This window comes from Panicum virgatum, chromosome 4N (genome assembly GCF_016808335.1).
Source record: "Panicum virgatum strain AP13 chromosome 4N, P.virgatum_v5, whole genome shotgun sequence".
In the NCBI taxonomy this organism is placed as follows: Eukaryota; Viridiplantae; Streptophyta; class Magnoliopsida; order Poales; family Poaceae; genus Panicum; species Panicum virgatum.
In genome coordinates, this window is record NC_053148.1 from 42362696 (window position 1) to 42376883 (window position 14188).

The 14188-nt window shown below is 53.1% G+C and overlaps 4 protein-coding genes across 4 annotated transcripts; 1 reads left to right on the top strand and 3 right to left on the bottom strand.

Moving 5' to 3' along the window:
• Positions 1-5042: 5042 nt before the first annotated feature.
• Positions 5043-5632, top strand: LOC120671434. The gene has a single exon (XM_039951762.1). The coding sequence runs from the start codon at positions 5103-5105 to the stop codon at positions 5394-5396; it is 294 nt and encodes a 97-aa protein (XP_039807696.1). The 5' UTR covers positions 5043-5102; the 3' UTR covers positions 5397-5632.
• A 124-nt stretch (positions 5633-5756) lies between these two features.
• On the bottom strand, positions 5757-6390 carry LOC120670858 (40S ribosomal protein S3-2-like). Its single transcript, XM_039951038.1, has 2 exons — positions 6180-6390; positions 5757-6079 (listed from the first exon to the last, which is right to left on the bottom strand). The coding sequence occupies exons 1-2, from the start codon at positions 6213-6215 to the stop codon at positions 5798-5800; spliced, it is 318 nt and encodes a 105-aa protein (XP_039806972.1). The 5' UTR covers positions 6216-6390; the 3' UTR covers positions 5757-5797.
• A 1105-nt stretch (positions 6391-7495) lies between these two features.
• On the bottom strand, positions 7496-9584 carry LOC120670581 (probable cinnamyl alcohol dehydrogenase). Its single transcript, XM_039950717.1, has 4 exons — positions 9425-9584; positions 9135-9248; positions 8437-8664; positions 7496-8321 (listed from the first exon to the last, which is right to left on the bottom strand). The coding sequence occupies exons 1-4, from the start codon at positions 9511-9513 to the stop codon at positions 7676-7678; spliced, it is 1077 nt and encodes a 358-aa protein (XP_039806651.1). The 5' UTR covers positions 9514-9584; the 3' UTR covers positions 7496-7675.
• A 2546-nt stretch (positions 9585-12130) lies between these two features.
• LOC120671233 (transcription factor MYB44-like) lies at positions 12131-13476 on the bottom strand. Its single transcript, XM_039951515.1, has one exon. The coding sequence runs from the start codon at positions 13325-13327 to the stop codon at positions 12392-12394; it is 936 nt and encodes a 311-aa protein (XP_039807449.1). The 5' UTR covers positions 13328-13476; the 3' UTR covers positions 12131-12391.
• Between the last annotated feature and the right edge of the window lie 712 nt (positions 13477-14188).

A 14188-nucleotide genomic window follows, 5' to 3' on the forward strand; every position in this document is an offset into this window, starting at 1 on the left:
AATACTCTTAGTGAGTGCTACAACAATATGGATGTAGGTGTGTCTTTGTGGGTAACCGAACCACAGGATAAACACCCGCGTTAAGAGTTTGTTTTCTCCTATCCCGGTCTTTAAACTTCCGTATTTATTACTAGCAATTCTTATTTGCCTTTACTTTCATAGAGTAGTCTTTTGATAGGAAAGGCTATAGGTTGCTAAACTCTTTTGGGATAGGGATTTCACACTAAGGCCGTGTTTGGTTGCAAAAACCAAAATTCCAAAAAAATTTCCGGCACCTGCATGGAGACTTAAATCTAGACGAAATAAAAAACGCATTGCGACTGTTGTCTGTAAATGGCGAGACGAATCTAATGAACCTAATTAGGCTATAATTAGATGCTAAATTGTTACAGTAATGCTACAGTAAATAACCTTTGATGATGGATTAATTAGCCTCATTAGATTCGTCTCGCGATTTACAGACGAGTTCTGTAATTACTTTTGTGATTAGTCTATGTTTAGTACTTCAAATGTAGAAAGATGCATTTTCAAAATTTTTACAACGCGCAACCAAACGGGGCCTAAAACAATCATAGTTGCACATCTAAATAGCATGTTTAGTTTAATTTTGTGCAAATAGTTGGAGCCATAGGTCTAAAGTTTTAGTTTGCCTAATTCACCCCTCCCCCTCTTAGGCTGCGCGCTACCGGTCCTTCCAGAGTCTATACTCCATATATACTTTGTGCACAGATGCCAATGCTGAACTGAATCTGGTCTACTTCGTTACGTTTTATGAAACTGTTGACCAATTATTGGGCCTTCAATTTTATAACTACAGGCCCAAATACATTTTGGTATATATAGGTAGTATGTCATATTATTCTTTTTTTCTATTATATAAACACAAAAAAGGGGTATTTCAGTGAAAGTTTACACGTACTACACGCCTAGAAAAGGAAAACATTGTATTAGTTTTCCACACTCAGAAAATCAACAGGTAGTATAGTGACCCAATGAATCATCCAACACTAAAGTAGTACCTTGGCTCTTGAATCGCGCAGCTTCGACAACGATGCTGCAGAAGCCGACGGTGCACGATCGAGCGCACAGCTCCACGAGACGGCCGGCAGCCTAATTCCCGTGGCGTGTCGAGCCAAGCGACACCGCCGCCGCCGCCGCCGCCACTACCGAAGCTCACTTGGCAACAGAGCGAGTGCGGGCGGCGCGACGTGTGCGCGCGGTTGCCGGTGTGCTTCGTCATCGAGCCCGACGACCACCTGATCAGTGATCACTGGGAGCCCTCTCCCATCAGCCGTAGCCCATACAAATTCTCCGGGTGCACTTCCATGACCACAAGCAATGAAGCAATTAAGCTACTCTCTTCTTTCTCAGTTGGATTGACACTGGAACATGCCAAGAGTGCCTATGTATCAATAATTCTTTTGCCCACAGCCTCAGACGTTCCATCACATAGTACATGGCAGTGCTGAAAGGTCATGCAAAGCAGAAGCCGTTTAGCTTGACTCATGGGAATCGTACGTACGTCCTGGTTCATGCATCTAATGTGGCTACAAGGTCCCGTTTTGCAGCCCTTGAAGACCACGTGAAGTATATATGGGTCCTTTTCTAGGGTTAACTCTCTTTTTTTTTTGAAAACTTCTAGGGTTAACTCCACTCGGAGAGTTTAACATGGATAGATGCTCCTGAACTTGTCAGGCTCAACTAGCTAATTTTGATAGGGGGTAGATCTAAACAGGATCAATTAACTAATGCTCAGTTAAATCCCTTCTGTATACCTAGGTATAGTACCTAGTTTCAGTTAATCAACTACTACCTCCGTCCCGGAATATATCTATTTTTAGGTTTTTTTGAGTCAAATCTTTTAAACTTTAATCGTGGATGGTAAAAAGAACTCTAAGGATTGACAACATAAAAGTGATATCAGTCTATTCATAATGAAACCACCAACTATCACAACATGTAATATTTTCTATTTAAAAATAATTATCTTTGAAGATATTATTGGTTAAAGATGAAAATGTCTGACTTTGACTAAGTCTAGATGTTGTTATATTTTAGAACGGGGTAGCAACAGATTTGTTGAATGATCTTGGTAACGCCAGCAGCAGCCATCACAAATCACTGCAGCTGCAGAGGTCTTAAACAAGCCAGATCAGATCAAGACCAAAACCACCACCGGACGTCGACCGTGTGCATGTGGATGTCTTTGATTATTAACGGAGTAAAATGCATGGGTGGTACATGAACTTGTCCGGCTATATCATCTAGGTCCCCAAACTTCTAAAAGTGCATTTTCAAGTCCTCAAAGTTGCTAATTGTGCCATATAGGTCCAAATCTTCATCACTTACATTAAACTATCTGAGTGACATGCTGACTGGATGATGTCCCAGACCTGGAATGTGAGACCTGCTTGTCAGCAAGGTCAACGACCCCACATGTCATAGGGACAGAAGCAGGGGTGGCGCTTTGACCAGCGAGAGCTCATCGCTGGTGAGGATCTCGGTGATGGGAGCACCATCATCGGACTCCTCTCAATCTCTCGTATCTAACCATGGGATTTGGGGGTGGGTCAAAATGCGGCCTAGAGCATGTGCGGCGGTGGAGAGGGGTGCACGGCGGGGCGCTCGCCACTGCCGGTGAGGACGCTGCGGGGGAGGCGGCGTGGGGTTCCCTTCACCGGCGAAGTCGGCATGTGGCAAGCCGGGGCGGGTCGGAGGCCAGAGTGACCAGGCGAAGCCGCGGGTTACTGAGGCGCGGCTCAGCGACAAGCCGAGGTGGTCAGAGATGGGCGCATGATGGTGGCAGGCCAGCCGGCGCGGCGACAGTGCTGTTCCCAGCAGTGGCGGATCCAGAAATAAAATCTAGGGGAGCTTGGTTCTTCCTCCTCCTCATCCCCACTCATTTCTTCTATTCCTCTTCATATTTTTTCTCTTTTCTTCTTATCTTTCTCATTTGATTTTAATGGAGTTTTGGGTAGTAGGGGGCTAGAGCCCCCCTGTAAATCCGCCCCTGGTTCTCGGTGGCGCGGCGAGGGAATGGGCCGAGAGGGAAGGGGTGGTGAAGGTCGAGGGCTCACCGAGGATTCGGATTTTGCGGTTGAAGGGCGAGGAAGAGGGCCGGAGGTGGGGTTTCGGCGGGGAGCAAAAGTTTCGGGTGGCTCCAATGGCGGCCAGCAGCGGCGGAATCAATTCCTGTCGATTCGGCCGGGGAGGAGCTTGGCTGGGGTTTGGGGAAGGTGGAGGAGGTGGTGGGGGAGCCTTGTGCACGAGAAATCGGAGAGGGAGGAGATCTGGCCAGTGGATTCAGCCCCTCCCCGCACATGCCGCCACCGCCGTGCCTCGCTCATGGCCGCCGCCGCACAGGCGATGCCGTGCCTCTCTCACGGCCACCGCCGACGAGATAGAGAGAGATTGGAGTGCGCACTTCCCCGCACAAGCCAACGCCGTTGCACCTTGCCTATGGCCGCCGCACAGAGAGGGGAAGGGAGGGAGGGAGGAAGGGCTGACAAATGGGTCCCACATGTCAGATCCATGTCAATGCCCAGTCAGCATGCCACTCATACAGTTTAATGTAAGTGATGAACGCCTTGTTTAGAAGCGTAAAAGTGAATTTGTAAAACACTGTAGCACTTTCGTTTGTATTTGGTAATTATTGTCCCGCCATAGGCTAACTAGGCTCAAAAGATTCATCTCGCAAATTATAGACAAACTGTGTAATTAGTTATTTTATTTAGCTACATTTAATACTTCCAGCATGCGTTCAAACATTCGATGTGATGTGGAATCTTGTGAAGTTTTGAAATTTTGAAGGGAACTAAACAAGGCCGAAGTTGGACCTATATGGCACAATGAAAATGCACTTTTAGAAGTTTGGGGACCTAAATAACATAGCCGGACAAGTTGATGTACCGCCTATGCATTTTACTCTTATTAACGGGAGGAGTGGCCCGGTGAGTCTCACGCACCACACGCACATGCGTCAGCATCCGCCGCGGTCCGGCCCGGACGTAGCTTCTCCACACGTTCATCCCCACGTTCTGGCGCTGACTTCGCCTCAACTTTCTGGTCGCTTTCGACACTAGTAATACCTGCAAATAAAAAGTCCACCAATCCTCTGCACCCATCCAACCACTCCCTCCGTCCCTTATTATTTGTCATTTTGGGTGTGCATGCCACATGTTTAACTCGATTTGTAGAAAATACGTGCAACATTTGTATCTCCAAATAAATTTATTAAAAAATGAGATTAAAAGATCTATCCAATGGTATAAATTATGTATCATAAATATTAATATTTTTATATAAAATTAATCAAAATCATTTTTCGGGAAGTGAGAACGATAATTATTTAGGGACGGAGGAAGTAGCTTTCAACGTGACGATCTTCCCTCTAGCCATCTTCAGAGATCCTCGTCATCAGGACTTCAGGAGCTTGCTCGGTGATCGAACGACAACCACTCCAGTCCAAGGAATGTTTGGAATCAATGTCCACGTACAGGGGCAGGCTCCGAGACAACGCAACGAAAACGAGCAAATCTTGGCTGACCAAACATGAATTTTGAAGGAATTAGTTTGATTTTTCACACGTGAAGGAATTGCCGGTATGCTGCAAATTAAATGGGATGCTGTTACTGCCGTGCCAAATGAATCTCCCGCGCGCATGTCACGTCGGCGTCGGCGTTCAAAGTCCACTCCCGGGGAGCGCGCGCGATCGAGGAATTCCTCGCCCGCGGCTGGCCCTAACTTCCACGCCCGAGCTTCCAACCGCGCCGGCCGGCACCTGGACTCAGGAGGAGCCACTGCGACTTGCGTGCGCACGGCGGGGCGCGGCGACCTCGTACGCCACCCACCCCGTGTCGCTTGCTTCCACGACGCTTCCTAGCGGCGGCCGGCGGGTGGTCTCCGATCGCCAGCTGCCTTTTTTTTCCAAGGACCCCTCGGTCCGACCTATCCGTCAATGGCGAGACTCCAGATCGCCGGGCGCCGCGCCTATATAAACCCCGGAACGCCACGGCCCAGACGCAAACTAGCTAAGCACGGCCAGCACTGCTGACAGGTAGCCTAAACACACTCGTGCCTGGCGCTGATCGGCGGCAGGAATAATGGCAGCCAAGCTCGCCCTGCTCCTGGCGGCAGCGTGCCTGCTGGTGCTCGCGGCGACGGTGGCGGACGCCAGGCCGCTGAAGAGAGAGGATCAGCTGCCGCCGTCGTCGGAGGGCGACGACGGCGCCCGGCATGCGGCGGTGGTGGAGTCGCCTCCGGCGGGCGGCGGCGGCATCCAGACGGTGGTCGGGGCCGCGGAGCACGCCGGCGGCGGGCGCAAGTTCGCGATGATGAGCATCGACATGCTCCGCGGGGTCAAGGACTCCGGCCCGAGCCCCGGGGCGGGGCACTAGCAGCAAGCTCTACACGCTCGGCTGCTGCGCGCGCCAGGGAATGGCTCGATCAGCTGGTCCTGCGTACGTGGCGAGATGATAAAATTTACGCTGCCACATGCATCCATTCCATGCTCTGGTATATACAGAACTGTCCTTTAGTCCCGGTTGCCAACGGGCATTTATCCCGGTTTTCCAATCGGGATTGAGCATCCGGAACAAATGTGCTTTGTCTATTTGTCCCGACAGCTCACGATCCGGGACCAATGCTATTTTTCCAAAATAAAAAAAAAGAATCCCGCAGGCCCGACCTTGCCCACACGCCGGCTCTCTCCTTTCCAAATCTCTCGATGACAAAATCATTCACGAAACCAATCACAATCGAAATCCACAAACAAATCATTCATATAATCTATCCCAAATCATTCACATAATTTCAATCCAAGAATCATTGAAGAAAAAAGAAAGAAAACAAAGAGGGCTACTATGATTGAATCAATCCCAAACTTCATCTTCTCCACGCACGCCGTAGCCCAGCGCCGCCTCCGCGCGTCGCCGCTCGCCGCGGCCCTACGCCGTGGCCGCCGTTCCGCATCGGTGCGCAAGGGGGTGACACGGACCTCGACGCCGGAGTAGCCGTCCTCAGCGAGCTCACGGGTGAGCATCTCGTTATGCTCCGCGAAGAACACGCCATCCGCCACGAACTGCGCGCGAGAAAGTGAGCACGCCAGACGTCAGACTTCAAACCCACGGGATATGCAAGCCGAGCTCGGGATCTAGATGAGGGGAGGGTTCGTAGCCTACCTTCCGCTTCTTGCTGATCGCGTGAGTGGTCGCCATTGGCAGAAGGGATGGAGGAGCGGCCGGTGGTGCGGCGGCGACTGGAGAAGCTGGGTCCCGCGCCGCCGTGTCCAGCTCCTTGATGCGGCCCTGCGTCGCCTCCGCGGCCGCTGCTCGCTGCGGCCCCGCGTCGCCGTCGCCTTGCGCCGCGGGAGCAGCTCGCCGCGACCCGAGCCGCCGCCGCCACCCGCATGCCTAGCTCACCGCGGCCCGAGCCGCCGCCGCCGCCCGCATGCCTAGCTCGCCGCGGCCTTGCGCCGCGGGAGCAGCTCGCCGCTAGCTTGCGCCGCGGGCGCACCTCGCCGTGGCATGATGCATCACCACTCGCCGTGGCTCGATCCGGCACAGGTCCGGCCGGCCGCGCCCCTCCTTGACCCGGATCGACCTCATCCCCAAGCTAGAAGAAAGAGGGAGAAGATAAGGCAGGCAACGAATGGTTGGTTGGCAGAACTCGAGAGGAGAGAGATAAAATAGATGGAGATCAGTCTTTTGTCCCGGTGATTGGCTGGACGCGGGACATATGCACTTCTTTTGTCCCGGTTGGTGGCTCCAACCGGGACAAAAGGTGCATGTCCCGGTTAGAGCCACCAACCGGGATAAAAGGGGGTCCTTTTGTCCCGGTTAGTGCCTCCAACCGGGACAAAAGGCCTCTGTCCCCTCCGCTGGCCCGGCTAGTCGTTGGACCCGGGATAAAAGCTATCTTTTGTTCCGGGCCCAAAAGCAGCCGGGACAAATGACCTGGAACAAAAGCCTGTTCTGTAGTAGTAATTACCAAGTTCTTTGGTGCAGTACTACTACGTTTTGTTTGTTCTTTATTTTGTACGGTTGGCATGTACGCATAGCAAATTAATGACGAAGCACCGGCACAGTACATAGCCGTGCCCTTGTTTCAGGTGCAATAGCTTAATTATGTATCTTGTAACATATAACCTCATGTATGTTATAGTCTCATGATCGAGGTACATTACATCAATATTCACCGAATCGTGGCGTACGGACATGGGAAAGCACGGTACGAAATTCCACGGCGCGTCACGTCAGAAAGAACTCCCGGCACTCCAGGAGGACCAGACGTATGTTGGTGGACTCGATCGGCCGGTCGGTCGGCGGGCCGGTCACAAGTCCACAGATCCGGCGCGTGATGACGCCACGCCGCCACGGTTCTTCTGCACGCACGCGTCAATTCGAATCCTCACGTGCCTCTGAATTTCGTGTTCCTGAATTTCCTAATTTTCATATCCTTTATACCCTTATTAAACTGCCATCGGATGCTTTGAGAATTTCATTGAAAAGCGACGCATGTTTTCAGTTTAGACCCTGACGATTCATAATATTCCAGCCTACCGAGAAATAACACCAACAAGAGTACAAGACCACGAAGATAGAATAGCAATGGACACGCCGGCCGGCGCCTGAATATGGTAGATCTTAACGCTGCAGCAAATAAAGGACCAGCTAGCCTAGGCGCCGCCGAGGTTGCTGCCGGCGACGTCGACGACGAAGCGGTAGCGCACGTCGTTGCGCTCGAGCCTCTCGAGCGCCTCATTCACGTACCCCATCTCCACCACCTCGACCTGCGACGTCACGCCCCTGGCCGCGCAGAACGCCAGCGTCTCCTCGGCCTCCTCCACGCTCCCCACGAAGCTCCCCGCGATGGACCTCCTCCCCAGCATCAGCGCCGGGCTCGCGAAGCTCAGCGGCTGCCCGATGACGCCCATCACCACCAGCTTGCCGTCCAGCCCCAGCAGCGCGAGGTAGGGCCCCAGCGGGTGGTGCGCCGGCACCGTGTCGATGACGTAGTCCAGCGGGCCGGCCGCGGCGGCCATGGCGGCGGCGTCGGAGCTGACGAGGAACGCGTCGGCGCCGAGGCGGTCCACGGCCTCGGCGCGCTTCCGGCCCGACGAGCTGATCACCGTCACGTGGTGGCCCATGGCCTTGGCGATCTTCACGCCCATGTGGCCGACGCCGCCCAGCCCCAGGATGCCGCCGCGGAGCCCCGGCGCGGCGAGGCCGAGCCGCTTCAGCGGGCTGTACACCGTCACGCCCGCGCACAGCAGCGGCGCCGCCTGCTCCGGCGCCATCCCCGCCGGAATCTTCACCACGAACCTGTTGGCCGGGCAAAGAAACAAAACGGATTAGTCATTCGTTGATCGCTTTCCAAGTCTGTCACGAGTGTCAGCATGCGTGACACATTGAGTCTGTGTTTCAGTTGCTTGCTCACTTCTGGTCGACGACCATGGCGGAGGAGAAGCCGCCCTGCGTGGGCTTGCCGTCGGGGTACACGTCGTTGTACGACCAGATCTTCTTGCTGCAGTACTGCTCGTTGCTGGACTTGCAGGGGCGGCACTGGCGGCAGCACCCGACGATGAGGCCGACGCCGACGACGTCGCCGGCGCGGAACTTGGTCACCTCGGCTCCCACCTCCTCCACCTCTCCAACCACCTCGTGCCTGGTCTCACCAACAAGATCGAACAAATCAGTCACATAAACCATAGGAGTGCATTACATCCACGTGTTGTTTCGGATGACGTTCAGTACATACTACATCTGAAGAAAACTAAACTTTTGATGCCTGTTGTCTTTGGTGAACTATTTTATTCAGATTCAGATTCTGAAGTTATAAAAATTCTGAACCGTGTCTTGCTCACCTTGGAAGCTAAAACCAGAAAAATCACCATTACATGCAAGCTAGATATTTTACCGTACTAAACGCCATCGTCACAGCTAAAACCAGAACAAATCACAATTACAGTTGATTGCAAGTCTTCACTAGAAGTTGCAGGATTGCAGCATGAATACCGAAAATCAAGAGACGCGACATGCCTTTGCATTGCGTGCTGCTGCTTGATTCTCTTTTCTGATTTACTTCGTTTACAGGGTGACAGTATCCTGTAATCATATAGAAGAAACTGCACTTACCCAGGGACCATGGGGTACTTGGACATGCCGAGGTGGTTCTTGGCTTGGTGGATGTCAGTGTGGCAAACCCCACAGTACAAAACCTTGATCGCCACATCTTCAGCGCCAGTCTTCCTGCAGATTGCCACACGATTCACAGTGACAATTCAGTCAATTCTTCGGGTAAAACAGATATCACTATATCAGACGCGCTGCCATGGCCTCGCGGTCGATGTCAGGAGAATCTGCAGATTTCAGATTTGTACCAGCAAACAATGGGGGGAGAGGAAACGATCTGTGTTAGTTTTCACCTCAAAGTATAGGAGTACGGGGACAGGCGGCCGCCGGCGTCCCGCGCCGCCCAACCGACGGCCGTCCTCTCCGACGCGTCGCTGCCCATCCTCGCCGGAGCCGGCAGGGACGAGGAGAATTCTCAACGAAGAGGGAGGGATTATTCAGCGGGTCCTTCAAGATCGGAGGACGGAAAAGGCGCCCTGAGTTGGGGTCTGTTGGTCGACGCGTCGAGAGGGTGGCATGTTTATACAGGCCAACAGGGGCACAGGGCAGTCAGGAAACGTTACGATCGCCAGCTTGTCATTGGGTGTTCGTAGTACAAGTTGGAATACGGTAGCAATGCAGTTACCTTTTCGAGTTTGAAAAGAAGAAAAAACGAAATCGCAATCGATTCGACCACATCCAATCTTGAAAATTCGGATTCAATCTCGTCCGTCAGGGGCAGGTGGCTGTATACAACACAGCAGCACCGTACACATGGGTTTGACTTGGATTCGAATTAGTTTCCTTCAAGTAGACTTTGCTTTGTAGTTCACCCACTATAATACTTTAGCACCATGCAAAGTGAAGAGCCTACCAGATTGCAGGGCAATATGCTGCTTCCGCTTGAGAAGCCTCACCAACTTCCTTGCCAAATCTTCAGTTTCCTGTAACTCCAGGTGAGAATTGAGATCTTCTTTCTTTTTTTTCTTTGAAAGAAGCTCCCACTGAGATCATGTTGTTCAAGACCTCCGGTTTCATGCTGGAGTGGTCTGTCCTGCTACTTCCTGCAAGCGACCGGACTAGAGGGCCCAGAGGAGCGGCTGATGATTGCCGCGTGGATGAACAACGTCCTGCAGACAAGAAGGCAGCCCAGGAGTCCGCCGAAGAGGAGTCGTTTCCCTCAGTACAGTACTCGCTCCCTGCTTAAAACAACGTAGCTCTCGCTTACTGAGAAGTTAAATGATTTTACATTTGACAAAATATATACTATAAAGATAAATATTTCTGATTTGTATCAGGTTCATCTTACCCCCTCATGTTAGATCCACGTGTCGGAATTGCGGCCCGAGTTTGCGACGCTTACCCTCTCTCTGTGGGCCTCGGGCTCTCTAGGCCTCTTGGAGCTCCAGCCCACGCGGCGTGCAGTGCAGCTTCGGCCCAGAAGCAGCTGGCAAGTCCTGAACCTGAACTTCGCTGCGGCCCACTCCCTCCGTCCTAAATGTTTCTCAGCTAAAATATCAGGATTTTTTCATTTTTATATTAAAAAACAAAATTTCAAAAATATATATCAAATAGGGAAATTTTCAAAAATAAATGCATGTCGCCCATCCAGTGGGCGACATGACCTAAATGTAAAAAAATTACATTTAGGTCCTGGCGCCCAGGGCGCATTAAACAGTGAACTTTTAAAATCGATATAAAATCATAAAAAATTGAAAAAATACAAACTCAACTGTTCCGGATTCTATGAAATAATATCTACAACTTTTGTTACATAAAGTTTTTCATTTGATCAATATATCTAAATCAAGAAAAATAGTTTGTACCTAGAAAAATCTGAAATAATTCATTTGGTCTAGTTGTGCTTATCTAAAATTTACCAAACTTTTTTATAGCTCTTAGAAAATAAAATAATGGTACTGTAAAAGTTATGGCTTCTAATACTCAGTATAGCACCATGGATAAATAACCCATTTAAACTAGACATATTGCAAGATCTAATTTAAAAATTTATTCTAGAAATGTTTTCTGGGCCTACCAATTTTGTACAAGTCTATGCTCACCATATGCAACACTCTGGCCAAAGATGATATGCATCCAAAGGATGGATCTTGAGATTTAAATAAAAGTGCATTAAACTTGTATTTAAAATAGAGCAAGATACATTGATCAAATGAAAAACTTTATGTAACAAAAGTTGTAGATCTTGTTTCATAGAATCCAGAACAGTTGAGTTTGTATTTTTTTATTTTTCTACTATTTTATATCGATTTTATAAGTTCATTGTTTAATGCGCCCTGGTCGCAAGGACTTTTTTACATTTAGGTTCTGTCGCCCACTGCCTGTCGCCCATTAGAGGGGCGACAGGCACGCATTTTTGAAAAATTCCCTATACGCCATATATTTTTAAAATTTTGTTTTTTAAATATAAAAATGAAAAAAGCGCTAAAATATCACGGATGAGATGATAAGCGAACAGAGCTGGAAGCCTGGAACGAACAACGATCCCACGTTGGTCAGGGCTAACTCCCTTGTCCACTTCCGGCCTGCCGACAGGCGAACCGAAACCAAACCCTTTCCGGCTCCGCTCCACCCGACCTTTCTGGCTTTCTCCACGCACGACAAGGCGCGAGCATCCCCCCCACCGATTCCGTTGAGTTGAGGAGAGCGAGATGTGGCCGCACGACAGACAGCGATGCCGTTCGATCGCACTACGGCAATTGGGTGGGTGAGCTCCGATCTGGATCGTCAACTTGCGAAGCATCGCGATTTTGGTGGATCCGTTGGGAGGCGCCGGATCTTGCACCTGCACCTACGCCAAAACCCGAATCCGGCATTCACCATCTTCCAGCGGGCAACGGCGAGACAAACAATTTGTTCCCTTCATCTTCATTGTATCCAACCAACAATATTTCTCTCACACACAAAACCAACACCAACCACTAGCACCAGCCAACCAGCAGTACTTTTCTCTCAAAAAAATCAACACCAGCCACCAGCCAACCGAACACAGCGAAACATTATACAGCAGAAATGGCGAGTTCAGATTTTGCGGCGATCAATTTCGTCTCCATTTCCTGTACAGAGGAGGCAGGCCATGCCCATACATTATACAGCTCGAGCTTTGCTCAGCCTTGCATCTCAACCCAGTTTTCTCCTCGGTTCATGCCTGCTGTTGCGGTTCCACAGCAGTTTTGAGAAAATTAAATTTAAAAACTCGAGACGGTTTTTTTTTTTTTTGCTACTACTCGATTGCGTTCCTCCTAACTCGTCGATCCGGCCTACTGGATCCGCGCGACGGCGCCGACGCGCTCGGCGGCGGCGCGCATGACGCCCTCCACCAGCTGCGGCATGCAGAGCCCGGCACCGCCCGCGGGGCCGCACCCGGCGCGGACGCCCGCGCCCGCCATGTACCGCTGCACCTCCGCGCGGATCAGCTCCTGCATCGCCGCCATGAAGTCGGGGCTGAACGGGTACGCCGAGGGCGCCGCGGCGGCGGCGGCGGACGGAGGAGGAGGGGACGGCGAGGGCGGCGACGGGGACGCCGGGAGCTCCTGGAACTGGCTGTGGGCGCGGTCGTGGTGGAAGCGCTGGTCCGTGCCGGGGAGCGAGAGGGAGAGGGAGGTCAGCGGGTCGTCGTCCTCGGCCGGGCGGCTCATCGCGCAGTCCGCCGGCTCGAACCCGCCGGACCGTGGCACGGGGCGGAACAACTGCCAGGACCCGGAGCCGGAGCCGGCGCCGTGGCTGAGGTCGCTGCGGTCGGAGACCGTGCCGGAGCCCGACGACGGACTGTCCGGCGACAGGCTCAGGCGCTTGCAGGGCCGCGCCTCGAGCTCGGCGCCGTCAGCGCCCGCGCCGGAGGAGGCGGCAGCGGCGGCGTCGAGCTTGCGCTTGAGGGAGCAGTTCCAGTGGTTCTTGACGGCGTTGTCGGTGCGGCCGGGGAGCAGGCGCGCGATGGCGGCCCAGCGGTTGCCGAGCCGCGCGTGTGCGCGGACGATGGCGGCGTCCTCCTCCGCCGTGAAGGGCCGGCGCTCCACCTGCGGCGACAGCTGGTTGCACCACCGCAGGCGGCACGACTTCCCCGACCGGCCGGGGATCTCGCGCCCGATCGCCGTCCAGTTGCGCGCGCCGTGCCGCTCCACGAGCCGCCGCAGCGCGTCGTCCTCCTCGGGGCTCCAGGGCCCCCTGATCCGGTCGCACTCCGCCTCGGCGCCCATCGATCGATCGATCCCTCGGTTCACAAGCCTGGGCAGTTTGCGGCTGAGCGGAAAGGCGTTTGGTTCCTTGCGGTTTCTTGTCCCGTCACCAGGAGTGGTGGTGGCAGTGGAGAAGACAAGATGGTACTGGGAGAGACGCTGGGTGGGTTGGGGGTAATAGTGACGGGGGAGCGGCGGGTATTTATAGAGGCGCGGCGGCCGGTGACCTGACCGGCAGCTAGCCTACCGGCAGCACAGCTGGCACCCGGCGCACGCGTCGCGAGCCCCGGAGCCACCTCACGCCACCGTACCGGCCCCCGCGCCTTGTCGTTTTCTCCAGCTGTATGGCATGTGGGGCTGGGTGTCCCCTGGCCCGCAGACCAGTGGGGGCTCGGCGGTTTGACCCATGTGGCTTCGGCAGTTCGGCCCTTCGGGGGGAGAGTGGGGCTGTTCGCCTCGGTGGGATTCGAAATTTGAACCGTGTCGCCTGCTGCTCTCGTTCTCGTACGTGGGGCAGTGGGAAACGGCTCGTGCGGTGGTGCCGTTGGCAGCCACGCGGGGATAACGGTAACGGCCACCCGACGGGATGGGTGGAAACCGGAAACTTCGAAACCGCAAGCCCGGTAATTCCGGTAATCTAACGGCGTCTGCTCCATGCTTGCTTTTCCCCGTCACCACTCAAACGCCTCCGTCACGAGCTCCTCACACATAGCACGGAGGCAAGCTGTTTCTCGAACCGCGGAATTTGTTATCAAAAAAGAAAACCGCGGAATTCCGTGGCCACGATCGCAAGCTTGTCCCCCGCCTCGTCGTTTTGCGACGCAACGGCGAGGCCGCTACGCGACACGGAGCAGAGGCCGGACGTGGTGGGAGCGCGGTGGA